General features: G+C 36.4%; 1 protein-coding gene across 6 annotated transcripts in view; it reads left to right on the top strand.

The window, feature by feature from the left end:
* ZMYM4 (zinc finger MYM-type containing 4) overlaps nt 1–18,155 on the top strand; it is a 133,544-nt gene that overhangs the window by 34,960 nt on the left and 80,429 nt on the right. For 5 of the 6 annotated variants that reach the window (XM_078073425.1, XM_078073423.1, XM_078073428.1 and 2 more), the window contains one exon: nt 16,294–16,339. The exons of the other annotated variant lie outside the window; for it this stretch is intronic. In XM_078073425.1, the coding sequence (XP_077929551.1) occupies nt 16,294–16,339 (46 nt within the window). The remainder of the gene's footprint in view (nt 1–16,293; nt 16,340–18,155) is intronic. 6 annotated transcript variants of the gene reach the window in all.

Raw genomic sequence — 18,155 nt, 5'->3', positions numbered from 1 at the left:
AGGAGAGGGAGAAGCAGCCTCCACGCTGAGAAGGGAGCCTGACGTGGGGCTCGATCCCAGGACTCTGGGATCATGACCTGAGTTGAAGGCAGATGCTTAACTGACTGAGCTACCCAGGTGCCCCACCTTTTTTTTTTATTGTAAAATATACATAACATAAAATTCACTTTGACCTTTTTTAAGTGCATAGTTTATTGGCATTAATCGCTTCCAATTATTATAGAGCCACTGTCATCTCAAAGACTATTTCAGGGGTGCCTGGGTGGCTCAGTCAGTTAAGTTTCTGCCTTCAGCTCAGGTCATGATCCCAGGGTCCTGGGATCAAGCCCCATGTCTGGCTCCCTGCTTAGCAGGGAGTCTGCTTCTCCTGCCCCTCTCCCTGTTCATACTCTCTCTCAAATAAATAAATAAAATCTTAAAAAAAAGAAGACCATTTCATCATCCAGACTGAACTATGTACCTGTTAAATTAACTACCCATTATCCCATGACCCCAGCCCTTGGTAACCATTCATTGATTTTTTCCTTTTTCTTCTTTGGTGTTCTAATTTTTCAGTTCTAAAATTTCAGTCTGGTTCTTGATTCTATTTTTTTGTTGCGACTTTGTCTATTAGCTTTTTTTTTTTTTTTTTAAGATTTTATTCATTTATTCGACAGAGAGAGACACAGCGAGAGAGGGGACACAAGCAGGGGGAGTGGGAGAGGGAGAAGCAGGCTTCCCGCTGAGCAAGGAGCCCGATGTGGGACTCGATCCCAGGACCCCGGGACCATGACCTGAGCCGAAGGCAGACGCTTAAGGACTGAGCCACCCAGGCGCCCAGTTGGTTTTTTTTTTTTTAAGAGTTATTGATTTATTTTAGAGAAAGAGCACAAGAGTGATGGATAGAGGGAAAGGGAGAAAGGGAATCTCAAGCAGACTCTGTGCAAAGCCTGATGTAGGGCTCGATCTCATGACTCTGAGATCATGACCTGAGCTGAAATCAAGAGTCGGACGCTTAACTGACTTAGTCACCCAGGTGCCCCAACATCTGCCATTTTAATCATTATTAAGTTTATAGTTCAGAGGTATTAAGTATATATTCATATTGTTGTGCAAAGATCACCACCATCTCCAGAACTTTCTACCTTATTCTTTGTAAAGTCTGCATAGAATTCCATAGTATAATGTGTATTAATAAATCATTTAATCATTTCTCTGTAGAGGGACTTTTTTCTAATATTTCATTGTTGAAAATAATGTGGCAATTGATGTCCATCCTGTGTTTTAAAGGCACAGGAACAATTCTAAAGGTTAGGAGATTTGTAAAGAAGATGTGTGTGGGGGTGCCTGGGTGGCTCAGTTGGTTAAGTGTCTGCTTTGTGATCAGGTCATGATCCCAGGGTCCTGGGATCGAGTTGCACATCGGGCTCCCCACTCAGCGGGGAGTTTGCTTCTCCCTCTACCCTTCCCCCCTGCTCATGCTTTCTCTCTCTCTATCTCAAATAAATAAAATCTTTTAAAAAAAGGTGTGTGTGTGTGCTTACGATAAAAAAGCTTTACTATATTATCACTTGTTGCCATTTCCTTTTTAAAAAGTTACATTAAAAATGTATGTTAGGGGCGCCTGGGTGGCTTAGTCGTTAAGCGTCTGCCTTCGGCTCAGGTCATGATCCTGGGGTCCTGGGATCGAGCCCTGCATCAGGCTCCCTGCTCTGCGGGGAAGCCTGCTTCTCCCTCTCCCACTCTGCTTGTGTTCCCTCTCTCACTGTGTCTCTCTCTGTCAAATAAATAAAATCTTATTTATTTATTTGACAGAGAGAGATAGCGAGAGCGGGAACACAATCAGGGGGAGAAGAAGCAGGCTTCCCCGCGGAGCAGGGAGCCCGGAGCAGGGAGCCCGATGCAGGGCTCAATCCCAGGATCCCAGGATCATGACCTGAGCCAAAGACAGACGCTTAACAACTGAGCCACCCAGGCGCCCCATATAAATAAAAATCTTAAAAAAAAAAAAAAAAAAAAAGTTATATATTAAATGTACATATAATTTATCAAGGCTTAAAATTTTATTTTCTGCTTATTAAAGTGATACATGATTATTTAAGAATTTGAATATTGTAGAACTATTTATGATTCAGATTGTATATATCAATTCTTATGTATATATATATGTGCAATTTAGATATATATAATTGGTCTATTCTTGGTTTCAAGAAGTATGTTTCAGGTCTGTGTGGATCCTTTAAGAAAATGAGCAGCTAATCTTTAAATAATTCTAAAATGGCAGTTAACATTTCATCAGTTAAGCATTTAGAGATATATATTTGAGTGTATCCAGTTTCTATACCTAGGAAAGCAATTTACTAGATTGCTTATAACTAATTTATATGTATTATGCCTTTTCCTGTCCTTTAGAAAGAGATGGCATGTATGTATTCAGTAAAATGTTCATTCAAAAAGATGAATACCTCTTGTATAAAGTACATGATCCAGGAATACTAAATTTTCATATTTGTTAGATATTTTTTAATTGCTTTCCTGTTTGTTGGTATGTTAGATTATCTGGGGTTAATGTAACATGACGCTATAAATCAGGTTGAAAACTAAGAACTATGAAAATTTAGTTACAAATTATTTTTTAGTGACAATTTTTTTTAAGCTTTTATTTTTTTCAGGTAATCTCTACACCCAGTGTGGGATTTGAAACTCACAACCCTGAGATCAAGAGTTTTATGCTTTACTGACTGAGTCAGCCAAGTGCCCCTATGTTTTATTTTATTTTATTTTTATTAGAGAGAGGGAGAGAGAGAGAAGGGAGGGGCTGAGGGATCGGGAGAGAGAGAAATCTAAGCAGGCTCCACTCACAGCACAGAGCCCAACATGGGGCTCAGTCTCACAACCCTGAGATCATGACCTAATCCGAAATGAAGAATCAAACGCTTAACCGAATGAGCCACCCAGGCACTCCTAGGTGTCCCTATTTTTTAGTGACATTTTAAGTTTGATCTTTCTGGCCTCTACCTATATTATCTTGTGTAATGTATTAAATGTTATACTAAAATACAATTACATACAATCTTACTACTATACATTAATTGTAGTTTGGAAAAAAAATCACAGAATTTAGATTTTGATACTGTCTTCCATGATCAAAAAAGTTAATGGGGTATCTCTAAGGGAATAAATATTTTAATTACAATTAAGACTGAACTGACTGGGCTTGCTTTTAAGTTATTCTTTAAATAGAAGTACTTTTTGATTTTTGGTTACTCCTACAAGACACACACTCTTAAGAAATTTTAAATACTTAAATTGTATTTTGTCTCAATATATATCCACGACAGTCATCATTGGACAGTGATGAATACAGTGACTACTAGTATAGTAGGGTGCCCCTGCCTAAGGGGCCAGAATTGATTTTGCACCCTTAGTGCAAATGTCAACACAGTAAAAATACAAATAATGTCTTAGTATTATGGCAAAAATAGTTTTCACTTTGGTAACTCCTGAAACGGTCATGGGACCCCTAAGGAACAACTATTTCTGGGTTTTTCTTCTTTTTTAAATGTTTCCTACATGGTTGCAGATCTTTACAGGCTGAGTAATCTTTGCTTTCTGTCTTTATTTCATAGATATTTTGAAGCTAGATATCAGTTGGCTCTTCAACTTTTTGTCAGTATATATGATTTTGGGGATTTCTTTGGATTAATTTTTGTCTTTTTGGTTTCTGGCACTTTGCCTCTTGATCAAAGTCAGGGTTATGAGGTTTTTATTTTTACCTTAAATAATTGAAGAAATTGTTGTAAGTTTTGTAATTTACAAGTTCATATTTGCTGTAGATTTTAGGAAGCACTGAAAATCTTTGCTTGAGTACATAGATTTTTTTGAATTTTATTTATTTTTTTCATCATAGATTTTATTATAAATGTTTCTGGTTTTCCAAACTTATAACAAATTTATACATTATGTTGGAGTATTAAACTTGGTGATAAAAGTGCAGTTTAATTGTTCCAGACTTATTATAAAGAATCATGGGAACACATGTTTTCCTCCTTCATAAGTTCATGTGTAAGGGTAAATATAGCATTCTGTACGTTCACATTGAAAGGGAGATATTATCCACTTATTCCAAATGACTTTTTCCATTTTAAGTCTAGATAGCTTAATTTTCCTCTGAGTTGTTATGAAAAGAAGTCATGAAAGAAGTCATTTTAAGGTGATAGCTTTTCACAATTAATATGATTTTGTTTGAAGCTGTTTTCACAGCAGTGACTAAAAATCTATACTCTGTATTTGGTAATAGATTTTGACTTTTATTTCTTTTATTTTTAATAGGTTTTTATAGCTATCTGAACAGATTATTTCCATAAAAATATTAAATGTAAATTTAACACTCAAATGATACATTCTGTGAATTCTTTTTTTTTTTTTTACCCTAGAAGTTTGCACCTCTTAATCCTCTTCAGGTATTTTGTCCCCCCTCCAGCCTCTCCCCACTCTGGTAACCAGCAGTTTCCTATATCTGTGAGGCTGTTTCTCTTTTATTTTGTTTGTTTTGATTTTTAGATTCCACATCATACAGTATTTGTCTTTTTCTGTCTGACTTAATTCACTTAGTGTAATATCCTTTAGGTCCATCCATGTTATCACAGTTGACAGGATTTGTCTTTTTTGGGTGGGAGGGGTTAAAGATTATTTATTTATTTATTTATTTATTTATTTTAGGGAGAGAGACAGAGAGAGCCTAAGAGTGGGGAGAGAGAGGGGGAAAGAATCTCAAGCAGACTCCACGTTGAGGGCGGAGCCTGCAGTCCTGACCCTGAGATTATGACCTGAGCTGAAATCAAGAGTCAGACCCTTAGCTGACTGAGCCATGGAGGCACCCCAAGATTTCATTCTTTTTATGGCTGTGTGATATTCCAGTGTGTATATGTGTGTGTATATTTAATGTATTCACACACACACCCACATCTTTATCCATATTCATCTGTCAGTGGACATTAGGTTGCTTCCGTGTCTTGGCTATTGTAAATAATGCTGCAGTAAACATAGGCATGCATATATTTCTTTGGAGTTGTGTTCTCATTTTCTTTGGGTAAATACCCAGAAGTAGAATTGCTGAATTATATGGTATTTCTACTTTGAATTTTTTGAGGAACCTCCATATTTTAATTCCAGTGTAGTTAATGTATTCATTTCAGGTATGCATTGTAGTGACCAACAATTCCATATATTACTCAGTGTTTATCAAGATTAAGTGTACTCTTAATCCCATTCACCTATTTTATGCATCCTGCACCCACTTCCCTTCTGGTAACCATCTGTTTGTTCTCTGTAGGTAAGTCTATTTTTTGGCTTCTCGCTTTCCCCTCCCCCTTTCTTTTTTTTTCATTTATTTTGTTTCTTAAGTTCCACGTATCTGTGAAATCACACGGTATTTGTCTTTCTCTGATTAGCTTATTTTGCTTAGCATTATACTCTCTATATCCATTTATGTTGTTGCCAATGGCAAGATTCCATTCTTTTTTATGGCTGAATAATATTCCATTGTGTTCATCTATATAGATTTAGATATAGATACAGATATAGATATACACATACACACACCACATCTTTATCCATTCATCTATTGATGGATGCTTAGGTTGCCTCCATAATTTGGCTATTGTAAATAATGCTGCAATAAACATAGGGGTGTATATATTCTTCTGAATTTGTATTTTTGTAAGAGCCGCCATACTTTTTTTCATAATGGCTGTATCAATTTCCATTTCTTTTTTTCTTCCATTTACATTTCTTTTTTTTTTTTTTTAAAGATTTTTATTTATTTATTTGACAGAGACACAGCGAGAGACACAGCGAGAGAGGTAACACAAGCAGGGGGAGTGGGAGAGGGAGAAGCAGGTTTCCCACTGAGCAGGGAGCCCGATGCGGGGCTTGATCCCAGGACCCTGGGATCATGACCTGAGCCGAAGGCAGATGCTTAACCACTGAGCCACCCAGGTGCCCCTTCCATTTACATTTCTACTGACAGTGTACAAGGGTTCTTTTTTCTCTGTGTCCTTGCCAACACTTGTTATTTTCTGTATTTTGGTAATAACAAATCTGACAGATATGTGGTGATATATTGTGGTTTTGATTTGCATTTCCCTGATGATTGGTGGTGTTGACCATGTTTTCATGTGTCTGTTGGCCATCTGTATGTGTTCTTTCAAAAAGTATCTATTCATGTCTTCTGCCTATTTTTTAATTTTTTCTTTTTTCATATTAGGTCGTGTAAGACCTATATATATTTTAGATGTTAACTCTTTGTCAGATGTATGATTTGCAAATATCTTCTCTCATTTGGTAGGTTGCCTTTTCATTTCGTTGATGGTTTCCTTTGCTTTGCAAAAGCTTTTTAGTTTGATGTATATCCATTTATTTTACCTTTCGTTGCCCCTGTCTGAGGAGACTGACCCAAAAAAATATTGCTGAGACTGATGTCAAAGAGCTTACTGTCTATTTTCCTTCTAGTAGTTTTAGGTCTTACATTCAAGTCTTTAATGCATTTTGAATATGGTATAAGATAGTGGTCCAGTTTAATTCTTTTACATGTAGTTGTCCACATTTCCCAAAACCACTAATTGGTAAGTGTGAATCTTTAATAATACATTTCTGTTTTCTTTTTTTAGATTTTGTTTATTTATTTGAGAGAGAGAGAGAGAGCGAGCAATCATGAGGGAGAGCATGAGCGGGGGAGAAGGGCAAAGAGAGAGGGAGAAGCAGACTCCCTGCTGAACAGGGAGCCTGACGCAGGGCTCAATCCCATGACCCTGGATCATGACCTGAGCTGAAGGCAGAAGCTTAACCGACTGAGCCACCTAGGCTCTTTCCTTTTTCTTTTTTTTTAAAGCTGTATTATTTATTTACTTTTACTTTTACTTTTTTTTTTTTAAGTAAGCTCTGTACCCAACATGGGGCTTGAACTCACAACTCTGAGATCAGGAGTTGCATGGTCTGCTGACTGAGGGAGCCAGGCACTCCTAATAATACCTTTTTTTTTTTTTTTTTTTTTTAAAGAGGTAGGGAGGGGCAGAGAGAGAGAATCCTAAGCACGGAGTCTGACGTGGGGCTTGATCTCACAACCTGAGATCATGACCTGAGCTGAAATCAAGAGTTGGACACTTAACTGACTGAACCACCCAGGTGCCCTACCTAATAAAACATTTCTTTTTTTTTTTTTTTAGATTTTATTTATTTATTTGAGAGAGAGAAAGTGAGAGAGAGAAGAGAGCGCCCAAGCAGGGGGATCAGTGGGCAGAGGGAGAGGGAGAAGCAGGCTCTCCACTGAGTGTGGAGCCCAATGTGGGACTCGATCCCAGGACCCTGGGATCATGACCTGAGTTGAAGGCAGACGCTTAACCGACTGAGCCACCAGGTGCCCTAATAAAACATTTCTAATGGCTGAGTTCAGTATATTTCTGAACTTAAAATTGATTCAGTTGCTTCATTTTATAGCAACTGATAGCATTTAAGAAACGTTTCTAAACCAGAGCACCTGGGTGACTCAGTTGGTTAAGTGTCTGCTTTTGGCTCAGGTCATGATCCTGGCCGGGGTCCTGGGTTCGAGCCCCACATCAGGCTCCCTACTCAGTAGGGAGCCTGCTTGTCCCTCTCCCTCTGCCTACTTCTCCTGCTTGTGCTCTCGCTGTCAAATAAAGTCTTAAAAAAAAAAAAAGAAACATTACTAATAAAGAATGCTGACAGCACATGAAATATGAATCAGAAATGCTAGGTGTACCTACTATAAGTTGATAATCTTGTTTTGATGGAGAAATCAAGCCTATTTAATTCTTAGTTCCTGTCAAAGTAATTTCAGTGGGAATAATTACTTTAATTAACTTTACATAAATTTTGCAATGAATAGAAATGTTAAAAGTAGATGGATATGATTCCTTTTTAAATTTTTATTTATTTATTTTAAAAGATTTATTTTTTTTAGAGAGAGAGGGCTCGAGCATGAGCACATTTGAGTTGGGGGAGGAGCAGCAGGAGAGAATCTTCAAGCAGCCTCCCCTCTGAGTGGGGAGCCCAATACAGGGCTTGATCCCAAGACCCATGAGATAATGACCTGAGCCAAAACCAGGAGTCGGGCCCTTAACCGACTGAGCAACCTAGGCACCCCTGATAAGATTCCATTTTAAAAGAAGAGTTGTTAACGTCTTAAAAAATCAGTTAGTTAGGAAATGCCCTTATGGAGAGAGAATGAGATCTAATTTTATTGTATCTTTATCAAGTTTTCATTCTCCATTACACCAATTTGAGTTCTTAGTTTATGCCTCACTTGAAGTGAATTGTGAGCATCAAGTTTCAAAGTTTGGAGAGAACTTTTAAGAGTTATAGACCAATTTCATTAATTATATGGGTTGAAGAATTTGAGACCCCAAAGAGTTAAGTTTCTTGCTTAAGGTCTGTTAGTAAATTAGTAGCAGATCAGTGACTAGAATGGAAAAATACTGATGTTTATGGTCTTTTTTGAGACCTATCACATATTTGACAGCAAATATTTTCCACATCTAAGTACTTTTTTCTTTGTGTAGTCAGTCCTCACTTTGCTTGAAGTTCTTTCGCCGCGGTTTTGTTAAGTAATACCAGTCCCTTAACAACACATTTCAGATGTCATTTACTATGGTATGTGAACTCTCAGTTATTGTGTAGTGCATAAACTTCTATGCTAGCTCTTCAGTTCACAAATCAGTAGGTAATTAATAGATGTCCATTATGGTCAGTGACTAGTCATGTTACTCCTCTCAAAGTCTGTTGGAGATTGGTCACTGTGTGTCTGTTATTCAGTTCTTGCGTAGACAGCAAAGGATGTAGTTGTGTTACTTCCTTGTCTTCTAATGGTAAATCTGTGTGGCATTTTACAAAACTGGGTAATCAAAGCGGAGAGTTGACCAACCAAGATGGAAGTGCAGCAAAGAAATGAAAAGTGATAACAGTAGATTTGAAAATTTGGATGTCATAGATGATTTGAAAACAGTGACAGGTAAGTGAAGATAGGATAAGAGCTAGTCCTGTATGAAGGTATAGTATGAACTGTATTGGAAGAATATAAAAAACAAGGTAAAATCGCTTTAACATCATTAAGTTTAAATTGTAATAGGAACTTAATCAGTTTGGCTAACATTCATTAGTGTTGAAGTTATTTGCTGCATGAAAGAAAACTTAGTACAAGGAGACTGAAGAACTTTTTATTGCCAGTGAAGGATGGTTTCTTTTCAGAGTCAGCAGGGATTAAGCTGCTAGAGCAAATAGGGATGTTGTGCAAACTTCACACCCAGATTCCAAAGATGAATTGAGCGAGTAATTATGATCATCAACAATTTAATATGGGATAGGTCTGTTTTGGAATGCAAGCCCATCAATAACAATGTGATGAAAGATAACAGTGGTCGTAAAAGGAACATTATTCAAATGAAGCCCAAGGAATTTACAGTAAAGGTGAATTTATCAGCATGAATGAGGAAAGTCATTGTGATAGAAAGGATGAAGATGTTCCAGGGGAAGTGACTCCAGCAAAAATTCCACATTAAAGAAATTCTTGGAAATACTTGACAAGACTGAAAGGACAAAGGGGTAAAATGTTGTAAGCTGAACCAAACTTTGAACGGATGAAGAGAGTTTGCCAAGGCATAGAAAACGTCCTTATTCTGTGTCATAAGTTATATGAGAAAAATGAGAAGGCAAGAACTCCCTACTCTTGGTAAGTATTTTTAGAAAAAAATAGAACACTCTGATTTTCAATGTTTCTTCTGTTTTAAATTATAAAATAGTAAATATTAATCACAGAATACTTACCATTTTCCTATGCATTTATAATTCACAGTTAAAAAGTCTTAAATGTTTTTAAATGTTATGATAGAAATTTTAGAGTTCACAGAACAATTGTGGGGTTTTTTCCGTTTGATTAATGAGATTGCTCAGTTTCAGCTTGCAGGGTCTTTTTCATGGTTCTGCACTGCAGTTCAAAGTGAGTACTGCCTTTATAAATGTTTTTTCCATAACAGATTTGTTACATTTTCTAACTTGATAAAATGACTAAAAAGATCATTGGTATGAACAAATTTGAAAGTATAAGTAAGGGATGTTTAAATTGGAATAATAATAGGGAAAGACAAGCATTACCATTTGGGGTTGAAGGAAAGAGATTAGACATTTAATTTCGAGTGGTCTGTTGCAAGCATAAAAAGCATTTTGAAGTTTCTGCTTAATCTTTGAGATTCTTGTAATTTTTATTTTTATTTTAAAGATCTTATTTGAGAGAGAGTGAGAGAGCATGTGCATGCACAGAGGGGGAGGGAGAGGGACAAGCAGACTCTGTGCTGAGCGCAGAGCCCGATGTGGGCCAGATCCCAGGATCCTGAGATCATGACCTGAGCCAAAACCAAGAGTTGGACACTGAACCGACTGAGCTACCCAGGCACACTTATTCTTGTAATTTTTAAAGTTACATTCTTTGGATGTTCAAGTTTTTATTATAAAAAAGCTTTAAATTACTTATTTTTATTTTTTTAAAGATTTTATTTACTTATTTGAGACAGAGAGAGAAAGAGAAAGCGTGCACAAGTTGGGGGAAGGGGCAGAGGGAGAGGGAGAAGCAGACCTCCCCTCTGAGCAGGGAGCCTGATGTGAGGCTCTATCCCAGGACCTGGAGATCATGACCTGAGCCGAAGGTAGTCGCTCAACCAACTGAGCCACCCAGGCACCCCAGTAAATAGAATCTTTATTGATCCAGGATCCAAGAAATTTCTAATTGTAATTTTTTTTCTTTCCAGGTGGGTGTGGGTGGTAATGCTCACCAATTCACAGTATATTTGGATTTTTTTCCTCCTTCCAGGGTTAGGGAACTTGAGTGTTTTGTTTTATAACTAAAAATGTACTTTATCCCCAGTGCTTAATTTTTGGAATGCAGGGGGCTGAGTCATTTGCCTAGAAGCTTTCCTTTTATTCTAAGCAGTGGATATATTTTTACAAATGAAATGTTGTAGTGAACCCTGATTTTTATTTTTTATTTATTTTTATTTATTTTTTTAAAGATTTTGTTTATTTATTTGAGAGAGAGCATGAGAGAGGGGAAGTCAGAGGGAGAAGCAGACTCCCTGCTGAGCAAGGAGCCCGATGCGGGACTCGATCCTGGGACTCCAGGATCATGACCTGAGCCGAAGGCAGTCGCTTAACCAACTGAGCCACCCAGGCGCCCGTGAACCCTGATTTTTAAAGCAAGGGAAGATAACTTTTAGTAGTGTGATAATAATAGCTTGCATTTATTGTGTATTTATAGTTTGCTAAGCACCATGCTTAGTACTTCCATTTAATCATCCTGGCAATCCTGGGAAGTAGGTATCACTATTTTTATATGTTACGGATGAGGAAATTTTAGGCTAAAAGTTGCATAGCTGGTAAGTGGCAGAGTTGGATTCAAACTCAGGTGATCTGAGACTGGAGCCCATGCTCTTAACTAATTTGTTGTCATACTTCTTAAAGTTATAACATTTATTTTATAAGTTTATGTATGTAACAGTTACATGTTTTGAAGTTAATGAGTGGAACCCATGAGACTGTTTTGACAATTAAAAATGAACTGATATGTTTTGTCTTAAATCAGTATCCACACTTTACTTTTGGTTTCATAATATTGAGAAAATCCCTGCATATACTAATAGTTATTACAGACTCTTAAAAAATTAAATTGGGTTGGCTTTTAAATTCAGTTAAATCATTATGAAACTTGAGGGATGACTAGTAAGACATTAATTTCATAGCTAAATTTGTAACTGCTTATACTCATTTCTTACTTATAAATGTCCAAAAGGTTGGACAAGAAGCACTCAGACATGTTTAGTAAAACCATTATATTATCATCAAACTAAGTGTTACTTATAAATTTTTGCCACCCAGTTGTTGAGATTATAGGCCACACAGGTGTTCTGGAGTTTTGCCTGTCATTTAATTGAGAGCATTGTTAGTGTTACCTGCTTGCACATTGTTGAGCAGCCACACAATTCAGTAGTTTTTAGTATTTTATAGTTGTGCAACCACAGTTTTAGAACATTTTCATCACCTGAGAAAGAAGTCCTGTACCCAGATCTACTACAAAGTTATAATAAAAAAATATGGTACTGGCACAGAAATAGAAACATAGATCAGTGGAGCAGAGTAGAGAGCCCAGAAATAAGCCCATGCTTATATGGTCAATTAATCTACGACAAAGGAGGCAAGAAGGGAAAAAACAGTCTCTTCAATAAGTGGTAGGAAAACTGGACAGCTACATACAAAAAATGAAACTGGACCACTTTCTTATACCATACACAAAAAATAATTTCAAAATGCATTATTAAGGACCTGAATGTGAGACCTGAAACCATAAAACTCCTAGAAGAAAATATAAACAGTAATCTCTTTGGCTTTGACCTTAGCAGCATTTTTCTGGATGTGTCTCTTCAGGCAAGGGAAATAAAAGCAAAAATAGAATACACCAAAATGAAAAGTTTTTGCCCAGTGAAGAAACCAAAAAAATGAAAAGGCAACCTAATGAATGGGAGAAGGTATTTGCAAATGATAAACCTGATAAAAGGGTTAATATCTCAAATATGTAATGAACTTACACAACAACATGAAAAAGAACCAAATAATTCGATTAAAAATGGATAGAGGACCTGAACATACATTTTTCCAAAGAAGACATACAAATGGCTAACCAGACCCATGAAAAAATGTGCAATATCACTAATCATCATGGAGATAGAAATCAAGATCAAAATGAGAAATCACCTCACATCTGTCAGGATGGCTGAAGTAAAGAACACAAGAAACGAGTGTTGGTGAGGATGTGGAGAAAAAAGAACCCTTGTTCACTGTTGGGAATGTAAATTGGTACAGCCACAGGAAATCATCTGTATAGAGGTTCCTCAAAAAATTAAAAATAGAAATACCATGTGATCAGTAATTCCACTACTGGGTCTTTACCCAGAGAAAATGAAAACACTAATTTGAGAAGATATATGCACCCTTGTTTATTGTGGCATTATTTACAGGAGCAACCTTAATGTCCATGGCTAGATGAATGGATAAAGAAAATGTATATATACACAATGGAATGTTACTCAGACATAGAAAAGAATGAGATCTTGCCATTTGTGACAACATGGATGACCCTAGAGAGTATTATGCTAAGTGAAATAAGTCAGAAAAAGACAAAAACAAAATGATTTCACTTGCATGTGGAATCTCATAAAACAAATGAACAAGCAAAAAGGAGAACCAGACCCATAAGTACAGAGAACAAACTGGTGGTTGTCAGAGAGGGTGGTGGTGGGCAAAAAGCAGTCAAGGGAAATGGGAGGTACAGGCTTCCAGTAATGAGTAAGTCATGGGGATGAAAAGTACAGCGTAGGGAATATAGTCAATGGTATTTCAATAGTGTCATATTAGTGACATATGGTAGCAACACTTCCGGTGAGCATAGCGTAATGTATAACATACAGAGTTGTTGAATCACTATGTTGTACACCTGAAACTAATATAACATTGTGTGTCAACTATACTTCAATTAAAAAAAAAAAAAAAGCATTCCTACTCATTAGCAATCCTCCTGTCTTTCTTTTCAGCTTTAGGCAAACAAATCCATTTTGTCCCTATGGTTTTGAAATGTTTATCAGTCTCAAAAAAAAGGGACTTGGTGGATGATATTGTATATTGTAAACAAACTTGTTAGTTGTTTGGCATCAGTGGCAGTATTTTTAGTCTTTGTTTTTTGTTTGCTGTATGGGAGGGAGGGAAGGAGAGGTAAGAAAACAAAGGTTTTGTTTTTGAACCATAGAGAAGAAAATCGTAGAATTTTGCCAAACAAACAAGTGTCTTCTGAAGTGTCTTTTCATGTTCTTCCCATCTAGGTTTTTTCATTTCTTCTGAGTCATAATCAGTTGCTACTGTTTCTTGTGCCCAGTATAATTTTAATTAATGTATTTCATTTCCATTTTGTTAAGTATTTTTCATAATAAAATTTGTGTGGTCTAAGTTCTTTTTTTTTTTGAACATGAAAATCATTGATCTTTTGTGTCCCATCTTGCAGAAAAGTGTGATATCAGCCTGATTCTTATTTCTTACAGAGCACAGAAACTGTTAGGAGACTAAATCACAATACTATATTATCCCGTTGGTTTTATAATCAGCTCACAAAGTGAAATGGTACATAATCCAAATTACCTTAGAAAATCTAAGTTACCCATAAAGTATAGACATGTCACCATGGGTAATGTCACTACTATGTTTTATCTTTTCTTACATCATTGAGCAAGATTGTACTTTGGTTGTGCATGCATAGTGTACAGGGGTAGTAGTGTACAAAATGTATCTTATCTTTAAACATTTGAATCCCCTTCGGTGCAGACAAGTACTTTCATTGTTTGGCTTGCCGAGTCATATGTCCCATTTCTGTTTTATTTTGGGGCATAACTCATTGGGTAGTTGGTAGGTGGAGTGGCCTTAACTATTTATTTCCTTTCTTTTTCACGTTTATATAGTTGAGTTCAGTTATGTTAAATGTGTTTTGTGAGTCACCTACACTATAATTCTTTTTACTCCTCTGCTCTTTTCTTTTGGAATTCTGATATTTCACCAGGATGTATCTTTTTTCCATTTCCTCTTTGGTATTTAGTAGGCCCATTCAATCTCAAATATTTGTATTTTCTGTTCGGGAAAATTTTCTTCTATTATTTCACCTTTCCATTATTCTCCCTTTTGGGGATGCCTTTGAGTTTGCTCTTAGTCCTACTGCTTCAGTCTTTCCATGTCATCATATAGGCTGTCTTTTCTAGCTCTTTGACTTTATGTTGTTTTTGAAACAACTTTTATCACTAGGCTTTCCAATAAAATTTTAATTTTGCAGTCATTTTCTTGTTTCCAAATATTCCCTCGTCTCCTTTTCGTGGTTGTTCTTAGTTTTTTTGTGTCGTAGAAGTTTCCTTTCTGTAAATTAATTGTTTTCCTTCTAGAGTGGTGGTTCTGTTTATTCACCTTGAGCCTTCTCCTTCACATAGTTATTTCAGAAACCTGGGATCATTGGTTGTCTCTTCAAATTTATACATATCAGATACTATTGATTACTACAGCCAGCTGTTGTCTTTTCTCTGTAGTTGCATAAGTATCTAGGTAGTTCTTTTTTTCTGCAAAGTTTATCCCTTGAATGGGGAGACACACTCTGGGTTTTATTGGGCAAGGTTTATCAAAAGCAGCCTTCCTTGTGTTCTTGCCTCATTGATGAATAGTAGGAAGAAAAACAAGAGGCTGGAATGCTCATAGTTGCCAAAAGGAGGAGACCTTTACAGACTAAAGTGGACCATGCGAGTGTCTTTAGCTTCTGGGTAGAGTTGCCTTTGCTGTGGTTCGCCCCTCACCCCAGTCTCTGTTAGTTATTTTTATATATATCCCTTTGTAAAAAAAAAATTTCTTTTTTTTTTTTAAAGATTTTAATTTATTTATTTGACAGAGAGAGAGATACAGCGAGAGAGGGAACACAAGCAGGGGGAGTGGGAGAGGGAGAAGCAGGCTTCCCACCAAGCAGGGAGCCCGATGTGGGGCTCGATCCCAGGACCCTGAGATCATGACCTGAGCCGAAGGCAGACACTTAATGGCTGAGCCACCCAGGCGCCCCGTAAAAAAAAAATTTCTACACCCAACATGGGGCTGGAACTCACAACCCGAAGATCAAGAGTTGCATGCTTCACCCCTGAGTGAGCCCCACCCCTTGCATCTCTGTCTTAAAGATCCAAAATTACCTCAGACTTGGCTCTGCTTCTGTCTTAGGCCCTAACATACTGAAATAGGAGCATCCCTGTAACATGGCTAACTCATCTGCAGAGCAGCAGATTTCTGGCTAAGCAAAACCTGTTTGATGCTGATTGTTCTGTTTAATTTTGGTTAGAGGTTTTAAGTAGTTATCAGTGTTAGTAAGTTCTCCATAGGTGTGGCTGTCATTATTATTATAACTGTACATGACTGTATGTATCTTGTGACTTAAAAGTAATTTAAAAACAAGTTTTTTATATGAGGGCATGTATTTATCTATTTTTGGTTTGGGGGTTTTCACGTGAGGTTTTCTTTTATTAGTTCTAAATTATATTTTACTCTGTTTGGCAGCGTTTTGTTTATGTTGTGAATTTGTATACTTTGTGTTGAAAATTACAGCTTTTGGGGGAGTGAGGAGGGACACCAGAAAGTATGATAGAATGTGACAATAATGTTATTTTTCTCTTTCCTTTTTTGCTTTTTCAGTTTGAGCAGAAAACTGGTGCAGTTTTTGATGAAATTGTAGAGAACTGTAAGTACCACTTTAGAAAAAAACCAGTCATGTCTTTAAATAGATAATAATTGAGTCTAGATAGAGCATTTATCTGTAACAGTGTTTAGTTAGGGCCTGTTAATATGATGGTACAATTTGATTTAGTTTAGATCTCATCACCCTGTTAGTATCTTCAGCAAATTAATCTTAATTATAAGAGTTTTACTTTTTTTTAGTAAGCATTTTGTTCTCACAGTTATTAATGTTGAAATATAGCCATGCTTTGTGTATGTATGAATCATATAGAAGCTTATACTTACTATTCAGTAAAGGTTTCTACTTTGTTTACAGGGTCTCTTAATTTTCTGTTTATATTCTTTCTGTGTTACATGATTCTCTTAGGAAAAAAAACCCAACTTTGTTTTTTAGGATTATAAAAGTAATACATTCAATTTTACAGTATAAAAATGAAAAAAGCAGAAAATGAAAGCCTTTGTCTTTATTATTCTCTAAAAATAATCAGTTTTAAAAGTTTAAATATATCTTTCCAGACTTTTTTTCTGTGAATATATATAGATCTATATATGATGGATGGGGATTTTTATATGTCTGTAGGGATCACGTGGTAGGTACTGTTCTTGCTTTTTTCATTCAAGTGCCTAAACGTCTTTCTATGTCAGTGGATTTTGGCCTACTCTATCCTTTCTGATGGCTACTTGGTATTTTATTGTATGGCTGTATTATAATTTAACCAACTTACTCTTTTATATATGTGTATATTATTTTCAGTTTTTCATTATTACAAACAATATTGAGTATATGTATTCCTATACACATTTTTGTCTACTTGTTGAAGTAGACAAAGGGAGTGTATCCTTTTCTGTAGAATAAATTCTAAGAATAGAACTCATGAATCATCAAAGGATGTTTGTGTTCTTACAAAGGATAAATTTTGTTATCTAGAGTTACTGAGTCAAGGAGAATATGCATTTTTTTTTTCTTAAGGTAACTTCCATTAGTAGGATCTATGAGAACCTTCTTTCTCTTTGGAATTAGTTTGTTATTATTTTTGAGAGATAAGAATTTTTTTAGACTACATAGTGAGAGGTAACTAGCTCTCCTGATCTTTAGTGGTTTTGGAATAATCTGGAAGCTCATTCATTCATGTCTAGTCTGGGCTTTGAGGGCACAAAAACTGGGACTGCCAGCTTGAGCACCTGTACATGCTCTCCCTGTTGCCTTGCCTTCCTCATAGCATGGCAGCCTCAGGGTAGTCAGACTTTTTTCATGGTGGCTCAGGCTCCAAGCAAGAGTAATTCATTGAACAAGGCAAAAGCTGCATCTTCTCTGACCTGTGTTCAAAAGTCACACAGCATCACTTCCACCACATTCTTTTGGCTACGAGGGAGTCAGTCACAAGCCTGCTCAGATTTAGGAGAAAAGTATATTCAGACCTCACTTCTTGAAAGAAGGGTCAAAGTCACATTGTAGACCACCATGTAGATGGGAGATACTGTTGCAGCCGTATTTGGAAAATACAGTCTGCCTTCACAGCATATAATGCTGTCATAAGATATTTTATTATATATCAGAAGATGGCTTTTAAAAAATTGATTCTTTAGGTCTGTATTTGGATCTTCATAACATTAACTACTTCCTGTAATACAGAAACACAGACTGATGAATCTGATCATATATGATTTTTTACAAGTAACGTTTGTCTTTTCACTTAGTCTTTCCTTTTTTTTTAATGCTTTTTTAAAAAAATATTTTATTTTATTGGAGAGAAAGAGCACGAAAGAGAGCACAAGTGGAGGCAGGGGGCAGAGGGAGAGGGAGAAGCAGATGCCCTGCT

The sequence above is a fragment of the Halichoerus grypus genome, chromosome 5, assembly GCF_964656455.1.
Source record: "Halichoerus grypus chromosome 5, mHalGry1.hap1.1, whole genome shotgun sequence".
Classification (NCBI taxonomy): domain Eukaryota; kingdom Metazoa; phylum Chordata; class Mammalia; order Carnivora; family Phocidae; genus Halichoerus; species Halichoerus grypus.
Note: the sequence above shows the minus strand (reverse complement) of the source record. Positions and strands in the feature narration are given on the sequence as shown.